Source organism: Nycticebus coucang, chromosome 3 (assembly GCF_027406575.1).
Source record: "Nycticebus coucang isolate mNycCou1 chromosome 3, mNycCou1.pri, whole genome shotgun sequence".
Lineage (NCBI taxonomy): Eukaryota > Metazoa > Chordata > Mammalia > Primates > Lorisidae > Nycticebus > Nycticebus coucang.
In genome coordinates this window covers 98,250,747-98,267,312 of record NC_069782.1, presented here as the reverse complement: position 1 = coordinate 98,267,312, position 16,566 = coordinate 98,250,747, and the positions used below count along the sequence as shown (strand labels likewise).

Here is a 16,566-nt window from a genome sequence, read left to right as displayed (position 1 = left end):
TGGAATTGCTTCTTTTGGACGTTTGATATAAGTAGAATTAAACAAAATGTGGCCTTTTGTGTCTGGCTTCTTTCACTCAGTTTAGCATTTTCTTTTTAATTTGGAAGTAAAAAAAGGATTATGTTTATTGAGGGCAAGCGGATACAAACAATGTAAAAAACAAAAGCTCATCTGGCATTTATTAACTTTTTCTTCTCTGCTTGACAAATGGGAGTTGGATTTTATTTGTATATATTCTAAGGATCCTGATCTGCTCATGAAATCCTCATGTAGGGAGAAGCTGTGGGGCAGATGTTTGAAGCAATCCTGAGAACACTTTTCAGGGCAGAGTAATTGCCCGGTGCTGCCTACTTCTTTCCCTTCTGCTTCACGTGTCCTACAAAATAGTCGTTGCACGCGATGGTGAGGCCCGCAATTAGGGAAAAGCAGCTCTGGAAGCCCACTTTGCCATCTCGACACGGGTCCAGGTCCTTCATTATTTTGTCTAAGGCCAGAAGGTCTTTCTGATTTTCCAAAAATCCCGGGAACTCCTTCTCCATGAGCACTCCGAGGTCCTCCTTTGTTAAGTAGCCTTTATCCCTGGCAAATTTGTGAAATGTGAACATCATGGTTTCTGTGGCGTGCTCCATCTGAGATGGCATTTTGGTGAGATCTACTGGGCCGAGAGGCGCGGCCGACGCTAGCTGGCTGGGGCGCGGGGTGGCGAACAGAGCTGCCTCAACGTAGCATTTTCAAGGTTCATCTGTGCAGTGGTGTGTATTGATTTTTCATTCCTTTTTATTGCTGAATAATATTCCATTGTATCTGTCTACCATGTTTTGTTTAGCCATTTGTCAGTGGATAATGTTTGGATTGTTTCCACTTTTTGGCTGTTAAGAATATACTGTTACGAACATTTGTGTATGAAATTTTTTGTGTGGTCTTAATGTGCTCATACCTCTTGGGTATATATGTAGGAATGAAATTCCTGGGGAGCCCCTGTTTTTTACTACCTTGAAAAAGCCATCTCCTTTTAGAAATGGAGAAACTGGCCAGGTGGCTCACACCTGTAATCCCAGCACTCTGGGAGGCTGAGGCAGGTGGATTGCCAAAGTTCAGGAGTTTCCTGCCAGGCTGAGCAAAAGCAAGAGCCCCGTCTCTAAAAATAGCTGGGCTTTGTGGCAGGGCACCTGTAGTCCCAGCTACTTGGGAGGCTGAAGCAAGAAAATGACTTGAGCCTCAGCGTTTGAGGTTGCTGTGAGCTATGATGCCAGAGCACTCTACCTAGGGTGACAAAGTGAGACTGTTTCAAAAAGAAAAAGAAAAGAAAGAAATGGGGAAGCTGAGGCCCCTAGCTGCTGGTGAAGTGGCTTGCTAATGACCACACAGCTCATGAATGATAGAAACAGGAACACTGCTACCAAATCCCCCGACTGAGAGGCCCGTGTCCATTCTGCCACTACGGCAGACTCTCCCATTTTGCAGTTTTGTGAAATAGATCCTAGAGGGAAAGACTAGGGTGGGAAGGGGATCCTCCGGGTCCTGGACCCCCATCTCCTGCCCCTCCCCAATACCACCATACTGGTTCGGACTTGTGTACTCTCCCCACCCTCAGTTGCTCATAGTTGAGGAAGTCTTCTTACTTGGAAAGGAAATTGGTCCAATAAGGTCATTAACGGTGAAATGTTAGGAATTTGCCCTGTTTTTCAAATCTCTCCCTGTTCCCTTTTCATGTGTCTCCCTTCCCCCATCCTTGTTTGCATTTAAAGGAAGACTCCCAGGGAGGGTAATGTTTAACCTGTAAGTACTCCCCTCCCACCCCAGTGAAGCCCACTCTTAGCTTCTGGCTGCCATACTGATGACCACTGGGTTTGTCTTCATCTAGCACTCTTTTCTCTGCTGTCTTCTGGTGTTTTCCAAGACCTTGAGTGGGGGAGGGGTGAGCAGAGACCCAGGCCATGGCTGTAATAGCTATACCACCTCATTTTTGCCAAATTCTATTCCATTTACAAAACACTTGTTTAGTTGAATACTTCCAGCAAGCTTGGATGTAGGTATTTCTCCCTGTATCTTATGTATGGGGTGGGTGACACCCAGAAACTGGGATTGATGAAATCTTGAGATGGCCAGGAAGCAGTAGGGCCAGTGTGAGGACACGGGCCTCCCTGACCCCAGTGGACAACTATCACCATGCATGCGGAGCCAGAACCATGTAGTTCAGGGCTTCAGCCTCCCAAAGTTACTGATGGGACTCAGGTCATGCTACCCCAAAATGTGCCACCCTAGCTTTCAAAAAGCAGCAGAAGCAGGAAGGCCCCTCTCATCTTTCCCCTGCAGCAGGTTGTAAGACCCTCATTCAAGAGGTGCCCACCCCATACCCAAAAGAGAGTGGCATCTTGCTCTTTTGCGCTCTCACTTCGAAGATGACAAAGAAAAGAAGGAACAACAGTTGTGCCAAAAAAACGACCATGGCCTTGTGCAGCCTATTTGCTGCATGAACTGTGCCTGATGTGTGTCTAAAGACAAAGCTGTAAAGAAGTTCATCATTTGGAACATAGTGGAGGCTGCAGCTGTCAGGGATATTTCTGAAGTGAAATACGTGCTTCCCAAGCTCTGTGAGACTCACACATTTATGTGAGTTGCGCTATTCAGAGCAAGGTAGTCAGGAACTGTTCCCAGGAAGCCTGCAAGGACTGAACACCTGCAGCCTGATTTAGATTTGTGGGTGCTGCCCCACGACCTCCGCTAAAGCCCGTGTAAGGAGTTGAGTCCTTGAAGACTGAAGAAAAACCATCCTTTGGGAAAAATCCAGTGGAAATTATAGTTAAAAAAAAAAAAAAAGAGAGAAAGTGGCATCTTCATCTTTGACAACACAGGCTTGCAGAGAAGAATCTGAACAGGACTTGCTAAGTTCCTCCCCGTTTATCCCCTCCGATCATGCCTCCTTTGGCCAGACTTCTCTAGGACTGTTCACTTCTTCATCACACCGGGTAACTAAAAAATATACAGGTTCACATGTTTCTTGAGGTCTTTATTTACTTTGGAAAGCTCCCTTTTCACATAAAACTTAGAAATTTGTATACTTTTCTCTTGTTAATCTGTCTTTTGTTATAGGGGGCTTGGCCATGAACCTAGGATGGGACAGAAAGATACTTCTTTTCCCCTACCTCGTGTTCTGTATTGCGGCCGCTTCTCTGTAGAAATGTCAGCCCAGGCTCCCATCACGGAGATGTGTCTGAGATGCAAGATCTGTGCTGTCCAAAACACTAGCCGCCAGCCACAGGTGGCTGTTGAGCACTTGAAATCTAGCAAGTCTGATTTGAAATGTGCTATGAAGTGTAAAATCGACATACTTTTACACAAAGTTCATGTGACAAAAACAATATGGAGGGCGGCGCCTGTGGCTCAGCGGGTAGGGCGCCGGCCCCACATGCCAAGGGTGGTGGGTTCAAACCCGGCCCCGGCCAAACTGCAACAAAAAAATAGCCGGGCGTTGTGGCGGGCGCCTGTAATCCCAGCTACTTGGGAGGCTGAGGCAAGAGAATCACCTAAGCCTAGGAGTTGGAGGTTGCTGTGAGCTGTGTGACGCCACGGCACTCTACCAAGGGTGATAAAGTGAGACTCTGTCTCTACAAAAAAAAAAAAAAAAAAAAAAAACCAATATGGAATAGCTTCTACAGTAATTTTTTAATATTGATGACATGTTGAAACAGTATTTTGAGCCTGGGCACAGTGGCTCACGCCTGTAATCCTAGTACTCTGAGAGTCTGAGGCAGGTGGATTGCTTGAGCTTGGGAGTTCGAGACCAGTCTGAGCCAAGAGCAAGACTCTGTCTCTACTAAAAATACAAAAACTGAGGCAAGGGGATGGCTTGAGTCTAAGAGTTCGAGGTTGCTGTGTGCTATGATGATGCCAGGGCACTCAACCCAGGGTTAGCGACTCTGTCTCAAAAAAAAAAAAAAAAAAAAGAAACAAAGAAATAACATTTTGGATATACTAGGTTAAATAACATTATTAAAATTAATGTCACCCACCCTTTTTAAAAATGTGGCTACTGGAAAATTTAAAATGGTCTCATTATCTTTCTGTTGGACAGTGCTCTGCAGGACAGTGAAATTATAGCTCAGAACTTGGACAGAGGCTCTTTGTCTTTAAAGCAGTGGATTCCTGTGTGTCCTTGGACCTCAATTTCCTCATCTATAAGCCTAAGAGGCTAGAACCCATTGTCTGTCTCTAAAGGACCCCTCTGACTTTTTTTTTGAGACATAGTCTCACTATGTCATCCTCGGTAGAGTGCTGTGGTGTCACAGCTCACAGCAACCTCAAACTCTAGGGCTCAAGTGATTCTCTTGCCTTAGCCTCCCAAGTAGCTGGGACTACAGGCACCCGCCACAACACCTGACTTTATTTATTTATTTATTTATTTATTATTATTATTTTAGAGACAGAGTCCCACTATGTCATCCTCGGTAGAGTGCCATGGCGTCACAGTTCACAGCAACCTCCAGCTCTTGGGTTTAGGCAATTCTCTTGCCTCAGCCTCCCAGGTAGCTGGGACTACAGGCGCCCGCCACAACGCCTGGCTATTTTTTGTTGTAGTTTGGGCAGGGCTGGGTTCAAACCTACCACCGTGGTATATGGGGCTGGCACCCTACTCACTGAGCCACAGGCACTGTCTTTTTTTTTTTGAGACAGAGCCTTAAGCTATCGCCCTGGGTAGAGTACTGTGATGTCACAGCTCACAGCAACCTCCAACTTCTGGGCTTAAGCAATACTATTGCCTCAGCCTCCCGAGTAGCTGGGACTACAGGCACCTGCCACAATGTCTGGCTATTTTTTGGTTGTCATTGTTTGGCAAGCCTGGGCTGGATTTGAACCCTCCAGTTCTAGTGTATGTGGCTGGTGCCTTAGCTGCTTGAGCTACAGGTGCCACCTAGGCTTTTTTTTTTATATATATATATATTGTAGTTGTCGTTGTTTGGCAGGCCTCGGCTGGGCTTGAACCTGCCAGCCCCAGTGTATGTGGCTGACATAACCACTGAGCTACAGCGTCGAGCCGACCCCTCCAACTTGAGCAGTGTTACTAGGTGGCTGTGGGGTGAATGGTTGTCATTGTTTTCTGCCCGCTTACCAATTTAGACAGTAGGCACTTGGGAAATTAACAAATGCCAGAACTTAACAGATGCCAGGCATTATTACTGTTATTCACCCAGAACCTACCTTGAGTAGGCAGGTGGGGGTCCACAGCTTTCTGGATAACAGAGGGTAGGCAGACAGTGAGACCTCTGAGCCGGGGGTGCATCCTGGGTACCATTTTGCCTTTGCCTCAAATTGTGTGTAAAGAGTTCACGGACCATCTGCATGTCCGTGTTCCCTGGCTAAACAGATGAAAAGCCCAGCACAGGTTTCTGAAATGCCCATGTTCTGAGGAATCCAAATGCATTCGAGCTTCTGTGTCTGCCATAGGTGAGAGAGAGAGGACAGTTTTTGTTATAGCTGTTTTATCGATGGAAATACAGAAATAGAAATCCCTTACTCAAGGTCGTAGAGGAAGGCAATGCTGCCCTACAGGGTGACCAAGGTCTTTCAGTTTCTAGCCCAGCAACACCCACTACTGCAGTATCTGCCTGCCACAGCATTAGGGTTTGGTTGTCCCACAGTGAAAGTAAAGCTGTCTACACTCAGATCCTCTCTTCCCTCTTGTGGGGAAGTGCCTGGCACACTGGCAGTTGTCAGTCTGGAGGCTGGCCCCTTCCTAAGCCATCCACCCAGAAGCTTAGAATTGAGCCTGTTGTTCCTGCCCCACCACATTCCAGGGCTGTTCTGTTTCCCCTGAGAGAAGGAGCCTTCTTTATTTTTAGCTAGTTTAGTGTGACAGCTTTGTTTTCTTCCTGGGCAAGAGCTTGGTCACTCTTACCATCCAGGAAGCTCCTATTCATGGGTGCCAGGGTCACCAGGAGAACTTTGCACATGACCTCAGGGCCCTACACCAGTCCTCTTAGCAAGTGGAGGCTGGGGAGTAAGGGAAGGTGCTGAGCTTGGAGTTGCAGGCTGATGCTGCTCTGGTTGGGTAGCTGGGTGCTTAGGGCATTTGCTTAACTGTGTGGTTCTGGGTTCTTCCTGTGTAAGATAGGGTCAGTAATGTACATCTTACACATTGTGCAGATTTGGATCAGGGCAGCTGGAAGTGCCCACTGCGGGCCCCATTCACATTCTTGTTCCTAGAACCTTCCAGTTTTTCATCAAGAATGGGATCTTGGGGTGGCGCCTGTGGCTCAGTGAGTAGGGCGCCAGCCCCATATACCGAGGGTGGCGGGTTTGAACCCAACCCTGGCCAAACTGCAACAAAAAAATAGCTGGGCATTGTGGTGAGCGCCTGTAGTCCCAGCTACTCGGGAGGCTGAGGCAAGAGAATTGCCTAAGCCCAAGAGCTGGAGGTTGCTGTGAGCTGTGATGCCACAGCACTCTACTGAGGGCAATGAAGAGAGACTCTAATCTCTAAAAAACAAAAAGAATGGGATCCTGGGTTTGGAGTCCCATAGCTCAGTGGTTAGGGCACTGGCCACATACACCGTGGTGGCAGGTTTGAACCTGGCTTGGGCCTGCTAAACAACAATGACAATTACAACCACAACAAAAAACAGCTGGACGTTGTGGCTGACGCCAGTAGTTCCAGCTATTTGGGAGGCTGAGGCAAGAGAATCGCTTAAGCCCAAGAGTTTGAGGTTGCTGTGAACTGTGATGCCACCGCACTCTACTGGGGGTGACATAGTGAGACTCTGTCTCAAAAAAAAAAAAAAAAAAGAATGGGATCCTGTTTTCCTCCTCATTTGTGGTGAGTTGTATGAATAATCTGTAGTGCTTAGCCCATGCTGGTTGTAATGGAACCAGCCCTTGAAAAGCACTGAGAGATGTTATGGTCCCGGAAGAAGAGATTGGGGAGAGTTTTAATGCCTGAGGGATGCTCTGGCACAGACTGCCCCCGAGGAGCCTCGGCACTGGAGAGTTCCCAGACACATTTCCTCTGGTGCTTGGTGGATGATTCAGTGTTCTCTGGGAAGCTTGAATAGGGGACTGAGAATCTTTGAGTATCTTTAGGACTCCCTCTGCCCCTCTGGGCCTCAGCTGCACAATGGAGAAGTTGGAAGAGGAAGATGGAGGTTGGAAACGCCTGGAATTCATGGCATGTCAGCGAGAGGCTCAGTGAGGGGCGGCTGCTGAGGGAGAAGGGCTGGGCCGTTTGGGGAAGAAGAGTCTCTGGACCTTATCTGAGACCTCCCTGGGCTAGGCGTTACCCAAGGCCTCCCACCCAGCCAAGGAGCCACCCAGCCTAGCTGAGGAGCCACCGCGTGGCACCATCTGAGGGCTGGGGGTACACAAAGGGCCCTGAAGGCATGGCCCCTGCACCCCTGGGCGCTCACTGTCTAGCTGTTGGCACAGACCATGTGCGGGTCCCTGCAGCACCTGAGAAAGACACACCAGGATGTTTCCCCTGGGCAAGTTGACTCCTATGTAGAGAACACCGGAGGCCGAGGGGATGCTGAGGAGAAGAGTGAACAGTGTGGGGTGGGGCGGATGATGGCATGTTCTCTAGAGAAGGTAAGTGGGAAGGTGGCCTTGGGAGGAAGAAGGAGAAGGGGACCCAAGGGACGGGGACCCGAGGCCAAGGAAGCAAGTGGCCTGCAGTGCTGTGAGGAAGGGCCTTTGTAGGTACTAAGCCATTGTCAAGGTCCTGGGTGGCAGGAGGGTGCTGGGAGTTGGTATTTGCTGTAGGGACCCCACCAGGTCAAACTTGTCAGCTCTCGTGGCCTACCTCTTTGCTTAAAGGCCGGTTGTAGGTGGTACACTCTCAGCCACCACCTACGGCAGTTAGGTGGGGCAAGGTGGCTATGGGTGCCATGTGCGGGCAGGAAAAGGGAGTCTGAAAGTGCTGGGCTGGCACAGACCACAGTGGAGGGTTGGGTTGGGCCAGTGCTGTGGGCTTGCTTCGCTGTGAACTTCCTTCCGAGGACTGTGTGAAAGAGGAAGGAGCAGATAAGGTAGCTTGTAGTGGATCCTAGCTAGAGGGTGCACAGCCACGTGGTGTGCTGTCTGCAGGTAAAGGAACCTGCTGCTCTGGGGCGCTGGAGCTGTGGCAGGACACTCCACGTCTCCCTCTCCAGGAAGCCCCTGGCCTGGGCTGACCTTGGGCTGAGGAGCACAGGATCAAGCATTGGGAGCTTGGTGTCCACTCCAGTTCTTTTGCCAACTCAAGGTCACGTGGGCCAGTGGAGGGACCTCCCAGCCTCTGATTTTTCCTGAGGGTTCTGGCAGTGACGATAACCCTGCCTCTGGAGACAGGATGCACAAGGACCACGGGTGAAAGTGCCATGCAGGGTAGCAAAGCCTCTATAGATCCAAGTCGTATGAACACACCACACGACAGAGGGAAAGACAGGTGTCCACAGGATGACAAAGCCAGATATCAAAGTCATATGAACACACCACATGACAGAGGGAAAGACAGGTGTCCACGGGATCAAGATCAAATGCAGGTGGCTGTATTGCCCTGGCCGTGCCCTGTCTTAGAACTAGGCAGGCTCCTGAGGAAATCTCAAGTATGGCTTTGTGAGTTTTAGTCTTAGAGACAGTGTCCAGAGGAAATGGGAAGGTGGAGTTAGGGTTTCCTTGTCCTTTTTTTTTTTTTTGCAGAGACAGAGTCTCACTTTATGGCCCTCGGTAGAGTGCCGTGGCCTCACACAGCTCACAGCAACCTCCAACTCCTGGGCTTAAGTGATTCTCTTGCCTCAGCCTCCCAAGTAGCTGGGACTACAGGTGCCTGCCACAACGCCCGGCTATTTTTTGGTTGCAGTTCAGCCGGGCCGTGTTTGAACCCGCCACCCTCGGTATATGGGGCCGGCGCCCTACCGACTGAGCCACAGGCGCCGACCCCCCACCCCCTTTTTTTTTTTTTTTAAGTCCACTTTATCACCCTCAGTAGAGTGCTGTGGCATCACAGCTCATAGTAACTTCTAACTCCTGGGCTTAGGCGATTCTTTTGCCTTGGCCTCCCGAGTAGCTGGGACTACAGGCGCCTAACACAATGCCCAGCTATTTTTTTGTTGCAGTTTGGCCGAGACTGGGTTCGAATCTGCCAACCTCAGTATATGGGGCCGGCACCCTACCCACTGAACCACAGGTGCCGCCCCGGAGTTAAGGTTTCAAAGGAGAAAGTGTTTATGATATAATTCCATGTTTATAAAACAAAATGAAAACCCTAATCTCCGTATGCCTGTTTATGTAGGAAAATCATTCTAGAACGTAAAGCAGGGATATCTCTTGGGAGGTTGGGGGAAGATCTCATACTTTTTATTTTTATGTATTTATGTGATAGTTGAATATATTTTTTTTTTTTGTAGAGACAGAGTCTCACTTTATGGCCCTCGGTAGAGTGCCGTGGCCTCACACAGCTCACAGCAACCTCCAACTCCTGGGCCTAAGCGATTCTCTTGCCTCAGCCTCCCGAGTAGCTGGGGATAGTTGAATATTTTTTACAACAAGTAAATATATATACATACTATAGCTATATATTTTTTGAGACAGAGTCTCACTTTGTTACCCTCGGTAGAATGCTGTGGTGTCATAGCTCACAGCATCCTGAAACTCCTGGGCTCAAGCAGTTCTCTTTCCTCAGTCACCCAAGCAGCTGGGACTATAGGTGCCCACCACAACGTCCGGTTATCTCTTGCTCAGCCTGGTCTCAAACTCATGGGCTCAAGCTATCTGCCCATGTTGGCCTCCCTGGGTCCTAGGATTATAGGCGTAAGCCACCTCATCCAGCCTTTATTATTGTTATTTTTTTAAAAAGCAGTTTAACTGTCTCAGAGGAATTTTGTCAGAATCTTTCATTTGCTATGTTTATAGGCATATTGCAACTGAGCTTTACTTTTCTCTTCCACAAAATGGGCCAATGGCACTGTAATAGATGCATTTTTTTAGGTGTTTAGGTGAAAGAGTTGGGGACACATGATTATGTCACTTAGGCAGAGATGGGAGGGGAGGAAATGATACTGGGTGCTTGCTTTGTTTTGGGGACATTATTAAAATCCTCCCCGTAGCCCTCTGAAGTGGAGGTATTACTATCCCCATATTTAAAAAAAAATTTATTATTTATTGTTATTTTATTTATTTAGAGATAGAGTCTTACTTTGTTGCCCTTGGTAGAGTTCCATGGTGTTATAGCTCACAGCAACTTCAAACTCTTGAACTCAAGCGATCCTCTTGCCTCAGCCTTCCAAGTAGCTGGGACTGCAGGTGTCCACCACCATGCCTGGCTAGTTTTTAGAGAAGGGTCTTGCTCTTGCTCAGGCTGGTCTTGAACTCCTGAGCCCAGATAATCCTCCTGCCTCAGCCTCCCAGAGTGCTAGGATTACAGGCATGAGCAAGCACAGCTGGCTACTATCCTTATCTTAAGTGAGGAAAGCAGTAACTCAAATTAAGTGACTTGTCCAAAGTCACACAGCTAATAAATGGGATTTGAGCAGCTGTCTTTGTTCACAGCCTGGTCTACTTCCCAACATGGGAGAAAGAATGGAAATGCTCAAGAAGAATCCCCAAATGAGAGGGCCACAAGACCTGGGACCTAGACCTAGCTGCCACTTAATAAACCTCAGGACTTTGTAGGAATTATGGGTCTTAGTTTCCTTCCTTATAAAATGATGTCTTTCCTGCCTGTTTCACTGGGGTATAGTCACAGGAGAAAGGGAACTAACACTAAAGCACCTGCTTCATGCCTGGCTCCTGGCAGCCATAAGCTCATTTCCTCACTTCCTGCAGAGTTTAAATGGGATAAATTATGCGAAAGTCCTGTGTGTGAATACAGCAAAGCCTTCTGCAAATGTGAATTATTATTACTAATATTAATGAGCATGCAGAACCTATTCTTCCAGTCTTCTTAGCAAGGGGAAGTGAATCTGATGTTGAAATTTTTGCTCTGCCCTTAAGCTAATGTCCTTCTTTTTTTTTTTTGTAGAGACAGAGTCTCACTTTACTGCCCTTGGTAGAGTGCCGTGGCGTCACACGGCTCACAGCAACCTCCAGCTCTTGGGCTTACGCGATTCTCTTGTCTCAGCCTCCCAAGCAGCTGGGACTACAGGCGCCCGCCACAACGCTCGGCTATTTTTTGGTTGCAGTTTGGCCGGGGCTGGGTTTGAACCCGCCACCCTCGGCATATGGGGCCGGCGCCCTACTCACTGAGCCACAGGCGCCACCCGCTAATGTCCTTCTTAACCCTTAGTGTCCCCAAGTTCCTTTGCAAGTGAGAAGCAGCTCACTTGGAACGCTCATTTTATTTTATTTTGTTTATTTTTTTTGTAGAGACAGAGTCTCACCCCATGGCCCTCGGTAGAGTGCCGTGGCCTCACAGAGCTCACAGCAACCTCCAACTCCTGGGCTTAAGCGATTCTCTTGGCTCAGCCTCCCGAGCAGCTGGGACCACAGGTGCCCGCCACAACGCCGGCCATTTTTTTTTGGTTGCAGTTTGGCCGGGGCCGAGCTTGAACCCGTCACCCTCGGTATATGGGGCCGGCGCCCTACTGACTGAGCCACAGGCGCAGCCCTGGAACTCTCATTTTAAAGGCCAGCTCAGTCACACCTGTTGTTCTGCCTCATGCTTGATCCTCATGGGAGAATGGATGAGAGAGGGAATGAAATTTTCCATGGCTGTGCCCCGTTCCATGGCGGGTGGGGATGCCTGGGTTGGTTACCAGTGGTTACCAGTGCCTCCTCCCATGACTGGCCTGCTTATTTGGGCATGTCCAGTCTTGACTTTTGTGTCTGGTGTTCTGTTTGGAGCAGGGGGCAGGGAAGGGGTCAGGTATGGAAAGGTATGTGGTTTTAGCCCAGTGCCAGGCTGTTGGGTTCCTTCTAGCTGGAGGGCTCTGCTGAGGCTGTGTTCTGTCTGCTCATGACGTCCTCCTGCCTCTGCTAAGGCTGTGTTCTCTCTGCTGATGGCATCCTCCTGCCTCTGCTGGGAGTTTCATGACCCCCTTGAACAGTGTTTTGGGCAAGAGTGCCCACGCTGTGCAGCCATCCTGGCTTCCACCCATCGCTCTTCCCTCCTGGAGGTGGTGGACGGAGGTGGTGGACAGAGGTGCTGGAGGCTGGCTGGGCATCCTCCTCAGTCTCAGGCCACAGTCTGCAGGGCCCAGTGTGGCTCCCGTGTTCGGTGTCCAGGTGTTTGGGGCCTGGCTACTCCCCCTTCCCTCCCAACCTGACCTGAGCCCCACACACATTTGAGCACCCTAGGGGTTCTTATCATGGCTCCTCCAAGCCTCCATCTCATGTTTCATGACATTCTCTGAAGGGCGAAGGCCAAGGCTTTCAGTAGATGCACTGTGCTGTGTCCTCTCCATCGCCAAAATGTAGGGTGGGGAAGGGGTTCTTGGGGGCCAGCATTTAGCCAGAGCAATAAAGTACCAGTGGTTTGCAGGCAGCATCCTAAGGGAAGGGGACAGAATTTAGGAAATGTGTGTGTGAGAGAGAGAGAGAGGGAGGGAGAGAGAGAAACAGATCTGGAGATACTATGGAGAGGAGGACAGATATAAAGAAGATGAAGGGCGGTGCCTGTGGCTCAGTGAGTAGGGCGCCGGCCCCATATGCCGAGGGTGGCGGGTTCAAACCCGGCCCCAGCCAAACTGTGGCCGGGCGTTGTGGCGGGCGCCTGTAGTCCCAGCTGCTCGGGAGGCTGAGGCAAGAGAATCGCGTAAGCCCAAGAGTTAGAGGTTGCTGTGAGCCGTGTGACGCCCCGGCACTCTACCCGAGGGCAGTACAGTGAGACTCTGTCTCTACAAAAAAAAAAAAAGAAGATGAAAGGGTACAGGCTTTGACCAAATCCCCGGAGTCAGCCTTTCTTACTGGGTGTCTTGCAGAGATCTGGAGCAAATGGGCAGGAGTGATTTCCCCGATGCCCTGCTCCCTCCCTCCCTCCCTTCCTCTACCTACCATCCATTCTCAGCTTCCCTTTCTAGGTAGACGGGGGTGGCCCCACCAGGTGCCAGGTAGGGCTGGTCTGAAGGAGCTCAGTAGGGGCACTGGGTACTCTGGGCTCCTGGGAATTTTCTGCAGGTGTCTCTTGATAAGTGGTTTTCTTTCTTTCTTTCTTTCTTTCTTTTTTTTGAGAGTCTCATTGTGGCATCCTTGGTAGAGTGCAGTGGAGTCACAGCTTACAGCAACCTCAAATTCTTGGGCTTAAGCAAGTCTTTTACCTCAGCCTCCTAAATAGCTGGGATTACAGGCACCCACCACAATGCCTGGCTATTTTTTGTTGTTGTTGCAGTTGTCATTGTTGTTTTAGCTGGCCAAGGCTGGGTTCGAACCCACCAGCCTTGGTGTATGTGGTCGGCGCCCTACCCACTGAGCTACGGGCACTGTCCTGATGTGGTTTTCTCTAGTGACTCCACAGTCCACAGGGTTTGTGTCTGCTGAGTCCTGCATCAGGTGCCTGCCTGGTCAAAGTGGTGGGTACAAGGAGGTGCCTTCTTCTCTGGCCAGTCCAGCCCCAGGTACAGGATCTATGCAAGGTCAATGGCCCCTCCTGACTTACTGAGGGCAGTGGAGAGAAGGGACTTTCTTTCTCTTGTCTTCATTCACATGGGTCCAGGAGGCCTCAGTTTTGGTTCCAGGCCTGCTGTGGTTGTACCCCAGTTTTGGCTCCAGTGTGTCCCTGCTAATAGAGGTTGTCCCTGTGATGACTCATGAACCCAAATGAGAGGAGGAAAGCCCTCCCTCCATAGCAGCTTAGGCACCAGCCCATCTTCTATGTCTCCAAGCTACTTTTCCTTTGAGCTTCTAGGCTCTACTTGGGTTTGACTCAGCTGTCCTGAAGTGTTGGGATTTGTGGATCAGAGCTGAACCTCGAGTTAAGAGTCAAGATGGCTGTGGAGCTATGGAGAACCCTGCCTTTTATAGACGCTTCTGCCTGTCTAGTTGGAAAACCTCAACGGCCCTCTTGGGTCTGTCCTCTGCAGAGTAGGGGGACTGGCCTTCCCCAAGGGGTGGGCATGATTGTGCAGAGGAGATGGCTGTGGGCTTTGAAATAATCAGCCTCAGTTTCTATATCTGTAGAATAGGGATTAAGAACATCTCTATGACAGTTTTGAAAGTTAAATGACATATTGGACATGAAAGCACTTGATGTACTGTAAAACCACAATGTAAAGTGTTCCAGCACCTAGCATTATTTGAATTCTTCCTGTGTGCCAGGCAACAGGGTGAATTCCAAAGATCTATTCAACATGTCTCCTTCCCCTGGGGAACTTGCATGGTATTGGAGGAGATGGATGTGACAATACACAGGTGATCATGACGGAGCATGAGGACGCTAGAGAAGCTACATGTGGCTAATGCTGCACTGTCTTGAATCTGCTTCCCAACTCTCGACCCAGCAGTCAGCTTGATCCTTCAGAAACACAAATCTCATCACCATCACGTTCTCATTAAAGCCATCCCAAGGCTTGCTCATGCTTTGCCATCCAGTCTAAATTTGTTCATGTGCTTTATTAGGCCCTGCGTGGTTTAGCCTGCATGATTATCCTGCAGTCCTGTGAGGAGCATGAGGCCTGGGGACCAGAGTGGGAAGGCTGTGTAAGACCAAAATATGCAAAAGTGACCTAGGCCTGAGGACTCTGTGCCCTTGAGTAAGGATGGTTCCAACCACTTGAAATGTGGGGATGAGATGCCATTCTTTTTTTTTTTTTTAAGACAGAGGCTCATCTTTCACCCTGGGTAGAGTGCCAAGGCATCATCACTCACAACAACCTCAAACTTGTGGGCTTGAGCAGTCTTCTTGCTTCAGCTTCCCAAGTAGCTGGTACTATAGGCATGTGCCACCAGGCCTGGCTAGTTTTTCTAATTTTTTTATTTTTTATTTTTAGTAGAGATGGGTCTTGTTCTTGCTCAGGCTGGTCTTGAACTCCTGACTCAAGTGTTCCATCCACCTCGGCCTCCCCAAGTGGTAGGATTACAGGCATGAGCCATCCTGCCTGGCCCAACATGACATTCTTAGAAGCAAATCAGCAAGAAGATCTTTTCAGCCTTGTTGGGTCATAAATTGTCTTTTGATCCGCCAGGAGCCTTCTGTGTGCCAGGTTCCATGCAGGGCACTGGGGAGGTTGAGGTGACAAGCCCAGAAAGCTGGGGTCCAGGCCAGATCATGCCAAGAGATGGGTACTGAGGGAGGGGGTTGTATCTAGCCTGAGGGACTTTAGGAGGAAGTGACATTTGATCTGAACCTTGAAGGTTAGGTGAGATTTGGATAGCTGGGCAGAACAGGAGGGGTATTTCAGGGGGAGATGATAGCAGAGGCAGGAAAGCCCAGGGCACCTACCAGGAATAGGTGGTGTGGCCAGGGTTTCAGAGCACATGGAGCCACATGCAGAGTGAAGCTGCCTTGGTGATGGGGGCATTGCAAGACTTTGCTCAGGCTTGCACTTTAAGAGGCTAATGGGCAGTGGTGTAGAAGACAGGTGGAAGGGAGAGAGAGTGAAGATAGAAAACCCTAGCAGTGGGCAAGTCATCAGTTTTATCTAGGCATATGATTACCAGGGCTCCCTTAAGTGAGGAGCGGCAGGAAGTGGTGGACTCTTACCAGTAGCACCCTGAGGACATGTGCCTAGCCACAGTGCCATGCACAGAGTGGTGCTTAGTAAATACTTTTCTTTTTTTTGAGATGGAGTCTCACGATGTCGCCCTGGGTAGAGTGCTGTGGTGTCACAGCTCACAGCAACCTCAAACCCTTGGGCTTAAGTGATTCTCTTGCCTCAGCCTCCCAAGCAGCTGGGACTATAGGCACCTGCCACAACAGCCCGGCTATTTTTTTGTTGCAATTGGCATTGTTGTTTAGCTGGCCCAGGCCGGGTTTGAATCCGCCAGCCTCGGTGTATGTGGCCAGCGCCATAACCACTATGCTACAGGCGCTGAGCCAGTAAATACTTTTTGAGAGAATAAATGGGAAGGTGCTACGAAGGAAGAACAACCAGTGACAGCTAAGCTAGTGACAATCTAGGGAGCCTGGGAAGCTTGAGGATAATGGGAAACTCCAGAAGAGGAGCAGGTTGGGTCAGTCCTGGTGAAGGGTGGGAGTGTTCCATTGGAAATGTGGGCACATGGGCATGGGGGCTCCGGGGACTGTCTCCGTACATTCTGAGGCTAGGGTTAAGGTCTCCGGGCTCTGGACCTATTGCCCCATGTTCTGGGAAGGGCACCGGCCCTTAGGCCACCATTTCTACCTTCCTAGAAGTCAAGTCTAAGGAAACCTCCCAGCGCCACTGTCTCGTGTTAAGGATAGCAGGGGTTTATTGAACACTTGCTGTGTTCTCAGAGCTTCTCTGTCTCGTCTGATCTTACAGTGCTCTTTAGGTTAGGTCCTATTTGTCAGTTTTTCAGTTGAAGAAACTGAAATTTCACACAGCTGTTAAGCCTTGAGGCTAGAATTCTTAGCTTCTGTGGCACAAGACCTCACTCCCCGAGCTCTGGGCGTTAAGGGTGGGGATGAGGCAGCCACCTTGCACAGACAGAAGGAGGCTTGAGGTGTCTAATCTGGGGAGAAAC

At 49.5% G+C, this 16,566-nt stretch overlaps 2 protein-coding genes across 2 annotated transcripts in view; one reads left to right on the top strand and one right to left on the bottom strand.

Annotated features, from left to right (window-relative positions):
• Positions 1 to 16,566, top strand: part of HK1 (hexokinase 1) — an 89,443-nt gene that overhangs the window by 10,935 nt on the left and 61,942 nt on the right. The window lies entirely within an intron of this gene.
• LOC128582584 (protein S100-A10-like) lies at positions 348 to 710 on the bottom strand. The gene has a single exon (XM_053586609.1). The coding sequence runs from the start codon at positions 639 to 641 to the stop codon at positions 348 to 350; it is 294 nt and encodes a 97-aa protein (XP_053442584.1). The 5' UTR covers positions 642 to 710.

Coding starts and splice junctions, on each gene's coding strand:
- LOC128582584 (XM_053586609.1), bottom strand. CDS start 641: ATGCCATCTCAGATGGAGCACGCCACAGAAACCATGATGTTCACATTT.